Raw genomic sequence first — 5,623 nt, 5'->3', positions numbered from 1 at the left:
TTGTTGTCGGTAGCGATCAGCGGTAACAGTTTGATTTAGATGCAACAGCTCATAATAAAGTACGTCTTCTTGGTCCCACCAAACACACAGCAGAGCCTTATGTCCATGAATATTTCGTTTTGATGTCGAAGTGGATGGTTGCCCGGGGGATCCACCCATGATTTTCTCCGTTTGGGATTATCGAAGTAGATCCACTTTTCATCTCCGGTTACAATACGCCACAAAAAACTCTTTTTATGTTGCTTGGCCAGCAAAGAAGTTGCGATGGACAAACGGTTTAAGATGGCATTTTCGGACAACTCATGTGGCAGCCATTTTCCTTCCTGCCTTGAATTTTTCCGAAGGCATGTAAGCGTTTGTAAACAGCCAATTAAGTAACATCTAACACTTTCGATAATTCTAAAAGCGTTTGAGATGGATTTTCATCCAATAAAGCTTGAAGTTCGACATCCTCAAACTTTTTCGGCTGTTCCTGAAAGGCTGTTCAGCTGTTCAACTGTTTTTTGTTTTCCACGCTAGAATCACCTCTTCGAAAACGTTGAAAGCACTCTATACACATTGTTTTTAATGGAGCTTCTTCACCATAAGTCTCGGACAGTAAGCGATGCGTTTCAGCCATAGACTTATATAAATAGACCCAGCGTTCTGTGAGAGGAGTTGTCCGCGTCTTCTAAAGGACAGAATGATACGCAGTAAGGTGCTGTCTCCGTCACTTGCTGGTCTGGAGGGGGAACGTCGACAACGTTGAGGGGAATTAAAAGGCGCGCGTACCGCATTTATACTTATACGCGTATTATATTTTATATACGTAATTTTATATATGTAATAAGTATTTTATATATGTAATAAGAGTAATAAGAAGGTATAATATCTCCAAAAAAAGCAAAATTTTTTTTACAAAAAAAGTTAATTATTTTTATTAGTCATACTTTACATTTACTGGTTTCTAAATATAACTGATCGATTACAAAATGATCTAAATCGGACAATTTTATCTTTAAATGATGTAGTTTCATGATGAATTCTTAATTTTAAATATTTTTCTAGAATTCGGTTGATTAAATCGTATTTATGATTTGATTCAACATCTAGTGGAAATATACCTGTTTCAAGATTATTAAATAAGTTTGTGGGAAGTATCAACTTTGTTCGATAACTTAGTCTAGCAATTACATTATTCATCTTTAAAAGGTTTGGCTCATTCCTTATTATCCGTTCTGCACAAACGCAAATTTTAATGACATCTTCACTTGGAGTTGTTAATAAATTTTTTGATAACCCTCTATTCTTCCTTATTTGCAATAAACAAGGAGGGCCATCACTCTCTAAAGCTTCTAAGCACGTTTGACAATTATCTTTTTTCTTTATTTGTTCTTTTAATTTTTTGACCACAAAACCAGCAATATAAGCAATGACACTATCTTTATACTCACTCCAAAACAAAAAATTATCGATATTATAATCGTGATCAAAACTTTGACTGAAAATCTCTTCGATTTCAATTTGGTCATTTTCGTTAATAATATTTGTGCTTGTATCATTTAATTTAACTTTAAGTAAAGCTGTTTGGTCTTGTAATCTGCAGTTTGCAGACTTTGGAACGAGCGAATGTACATGCGTCGCTATTTTTTTATATGCTGCTTGAAATTGACGACAGCTCGGATTATTATTAAACCCGCCCATTCTTCTGAGGACTGAAAAATATGTCTCCAAGTGGTCTTGAGAAAGTTTATATGTTAAAAAGTATGCCACAATTTCTTTTCTAAATAAGTCTTTTGCTAATTGTAAGACATTTCTCATAGTAATAATTAATCCCTTAATGTATGTAATATATTCTTCTACCTTTCTTTCCCAATTTTCAATATTTTCAGGACGAATGGAGTGCTGAAATTCATTATAACAAAAATTTGTTCTGACATTTAGAAAATCGAATATATCGTTTAAATTTCGACAAAATATGGATGTTCCATTGGCACCCTGAAAGTTTAGTAATTTCAAATCATCTTCTAAGAAAGATAACGCATCAGATGTGCTTCTGCTAAGAACTTGCACGGCCAAATTTACTTTCATTTTTTCTCTTTTGAAGTCTATGTGCCTTCTTCGAATTTTCGTTCCGCAATGTAAACCTTCTGTTTCTTGAAGAGTAACCAAATTATCAAGATATTTCCATTTAATCTCATTACCGTTGTCATCAAGAAGATTAAAATCTGATAATACGGTTCTTGCAAGTTTCATCATATGACAAGGATCAAACACAATATAAATGGGATTATTATTAATGGGATGTCTAAAAAATATTTCTTTATCAATGTCGTCAAAGTTAGCTCCAAGACATTCAGCTGTAGAAATATTAACGCTTGTGCCATCGAATGTAAAGGTGCATATGCTATCAATAGCAAAATCATGCAAAGTGCGTAAAATTACTCTTGTAATATTAGCCCTTTCCTCAGCTGCGAGACCATTTATTAAATAATAAGCCACAGGAGTTTTAAAGTGACCATTTAATGCCACTAACATATAAACCAATGCTGAGGTTGCTTCATCTGAATCATTTGACACCCCAGTTCCGAGATCAACAAATCCGTATGAAGTTTTACCGTCAAATTCAATATATTTTTTTATATGCATTTCATCTGCTTGCAAACCAAATTGCAACTGTTTACCTTCTTTCTTATATTCTTCAACTAAGTGCTGTAAACTTTTTAAAATATCTGCATTTATACCAGGGCTGAAGTCGAATTTTCTATACCATCGACGTACAGTCTCCGGATGTGGCAAGCCACTTATCACTTGTCTTGTATACTCATAGGCAGCTGTCGAATAAAACATCAAACTAGCCGCAAATTCTTTTAATTCATTAGGATAATTATTTTTTTTGTGGACATGACATTTTTAAGGATTTCGGTCAATGCGGGACTTATTGAACACTGTTAGAAAAAAATAGAAAGAAATACACGTTATATTGTATTAGACTTTTATGCTTTTTATTGTTATTTTCAAGTTAATAAAATACAATGTAAATTATATGTAAATATCACTAAAAATGTATAAGGCATAATGTAAAAATTTATAATGATGGCTTATTATGTATAACATACAGTACTCTTCATAAGTTTGAAAACATATAAAAGTGTGCAATATAAAGAAAATATGTACTAAAATCGATGTATTTTGATTTATAAATGATCAATACTTCAAAAAATTCTTAAACTACATAAAACGGAGAAAGATTAAAATATTCTTCTAAATAGCAAAAGCATACAACAGAATTAAAAAACAGAACATATAACATTTATTCCAAACGTAGTACTTTTTATGATTTGAGTTTGAGGAAGGAAATAACGAGCCCGAATTTTCTTTTCTTAATTTTGTACCACAGTCGGCTTATAACTTCTTCTGTGTGAGCTGATCATTCACTATGTTTAAGAATTAATCACTTTTTTATGTGTTCATAATCTTTCAACTGCTTTTTCGTCGGAATTTGCTAAAAATAGTGAGAAAAGTGAGTCGTTGGAAAGCCTTACCTTCAAAGTATCGACGGCATTACTTGACAAAAGACCCTTGTTGTGTAACTGTGACAGCAAATCTTTAAGGCATTTGACTTTATTTGTTAGTCGGCCAACTTGCTTTTGAAGACTATTTACTCGGGTGTTGTGCTTTTTAAGGTATTTCTTAACCACTTCATAACATTCGGGCGAAGTAAAATCTTCAGGACAAAGATCTCCAATAAATTTGACAGTTCGTATCTTATTGCATGTGGCAGTTTCGTCCACAGATTGCTTTCTTTTTCTGTAAAAACGAAAAGAAATATTAATATGATGCTGTTGTTAAAAATTTCATATTTTTCTTACCACATGTTGTGACTTACCTTGTTGACATTGAATCATTCTGACTATTATCAGCATTATTTATAAGTACAGGAGATAGAACATCTTCAATTACTCCGGGCTGTTGTTCGTACGAATCTGATTGCGATTCACAAAAAGATGACTTTTCATTTGTTGGCAACTTCAATATTCTAAAGATAACAATTTTATTTCATAAATAGCTTTATCACAACAATTTTATCACATAAATAGCTTATGATGAATTTACCTTGTATCGTGCAAATCCTGGCATTTTTCTACTGTAGGAATTGCTCCTTTTATTAAATGTCTTTGTATCTGACCTAATTTATTAGTTTTGTACTGAAAATCATTTGGCTTAAAATGATCGTTGCACACTTTGCTGTAATTAGAAACATGTTTTCCGATTACAGCAATCCACTTTGCTCGCAATTCTTCTGACCGTGGTATGCTTAAAAAAAATGTTTCTATTATTATATATATATATATATATATATATATATATATATATATATATATCTTTTTTTTCTTAATAGTGTATCCTCCAAATGAAGGAAATTGTGTCGTGGGTCTTTAAACAACGTGCCTTCAACTCTTCTTTAGGATTACTTTGACCAAATTCCAGGTAGTTTCTTTTCCTTTTTCTTCTAAGGACGGAAATCCATAAGAAGGAAAAGAAAAACAAATTAGCCGGAATTGGTTGAAGTGATTCTTCGAGTCTTATAGCACAAATTGCTATTATACATATATTGTATAGGTTATACACATTATTGTAGGTAGATATAAACTATTTCTACAGCAATTCAAAGTTATATACGTACGTATGAAATGTAATATCTGCATGAGAGCCAGAATGCGATTTGCAAATGCAGCAATAAGACATTTTATTTTTTATAATACACCACAGATCAACAGATAAAACGCTAGGTAACCGTACGATACGTATTATGCGCTTTTAAGTTCCCCTCAACGTTGTCGACGTTCCCCCTCCAGACCAGCAAGTGACGGAGACAGCACCTTACTGCGTATCATTCTGTCCTTTAGAAGACGCGGACAACTCCTCTCACAGAACGCTGGGTCTATTTATATAAGTCTATGGTTTCAGCTGCAGTTTTCTTCATGTCAAAATAGTGGAGAAGTACATGTCAAAAAAATACTTTATTGCGATTCATTCTTCATCGATTAAAAAATCTCTCTGTTTACACAATAATCAATCTTTGCACACTAAATTGTATTGACCAATGTTTATCCTTTATAAAACAAGCAACTTCAAACATCAAAACTTATTTCTGTGGGGAATTTATGTCCGCCATATTTGTACGCTATGAGCGCGGCACTACCAAGCGAGCGAACACACAATCACTTCTACAATCTTGACTTTCGTCCTGTAGTCAACGCAATAAAAATGTTGTTCTTGATCACGAGTGCTTCGATCTTTATCCTGACACGTCTATAGAAAGTGGGACACGGATTAAGTCACAAGTCCCCACATTTTGTCTGTAGTTAGCACCATCTACTTGTGAGAAACGGAAACTAATTTTAACACCTAAAGGTGCGGATTCATGCAGCGAAAAATTGCTGGCGACTTGGGAGAAGTGGGGGAAAAATGACGTTAGCGACAAGTATCCGTCGCTTTTCTTCCGCTACATATTTATGTGACGACAAATCGCTAGCGATTTCAATGTCAGCATTTTCATAGGTTATTGTTTATAGTAGAAATTGAAAAGCTGTAAATGAAAATGAAGGCGACAATACATTCAAATGAGGTGCATTCCGCT

General features: G+C 33.5%; 1 protein-coding gene across 2 annotated transcripts; it reads right to left on the bottom strand.

Annotated features, from left to right (window-relative positions):
- Positions 1-2,957: 2,957 nt before the first annotated feature.
- On the bottom strand, positions 2,958-5,086 carry LOC136997103 (uncharacterized). Of its 2 annotated transcripts, XM_067347401.1 has the most exons (5): positions 4,667-5,086; positions 4,096-4,296; positions 3,869-4,018; positions 3,525-3,789; positions 2,958-3,416 (listed from the first exon to the last, which is right to left on the bottom strand). In XM_067347401.1, the coding sequence occupies exons 1-5, from the start codon at positions 4,726-4,728 to the stop codon at positions 3,414-3,416; spliced, it is 681 nt and encodes a 226-aa protein (XP_067203502.1). In that variant the 5' UTR covers positions 4,729-5,086; the 3' UTR covers positions 2,958-3,413. The 2 variants fall into 2 exon arrangements, with proteins under 2 accessions (XP_067203502.1, XP_067203501.1); XM_067347400.1 differs by having other exon boundaries at positions 2,958-3,789; positions 4,667-5,081.
- Positions 5,087-5,623: the final 537 nt, after the last annotated feature.

The sequence above is a fragment of the Linepithema humile genome, chromosome 1, assembly GCF_040581485.1.
Source record: "Linepithema humile isolate Giens D197 chromosome 1, Lhum_UNIL_v1.0, whole genome shotgun sequence".
Taxonomy (NCBI): domain Eukaryota; kingdom Metazoa; phylum Arthropoda; class Insecta; order Hymenoptera; family Formicidae; genus Linepithema; species Linepithema humile.
The sequence above is the reverse complement of the archived record's forward strand: the minus strand, read 5'-3'. Positions and strand labels throughout refer to the sequence as shown.

Bases quoted from the DNA above. Each gene is read 5' to 3' on its own strand.
- LOC136997103 (XM_067347400.1), bottom strand. From the start codon at position 4,728: ATGTCTTATTGCTGCATTTGCAAATCGCATTCTGGCTCTCATGCAGAT. The intron at 4,297-4,666 runs GTACGTATATAA...ATTTTTTTTAAG, and splicing joins GCAGATATTACATTTCATAC to CATACCACGGTCAGAAGAAT. The intron at 4,019-4,095 runs GTAAATTCATCA...TGTTATCTTTAG, and splicing joins CAGGATTTGCACGATACAAG to AATATTGAAGTTGCCAACAA.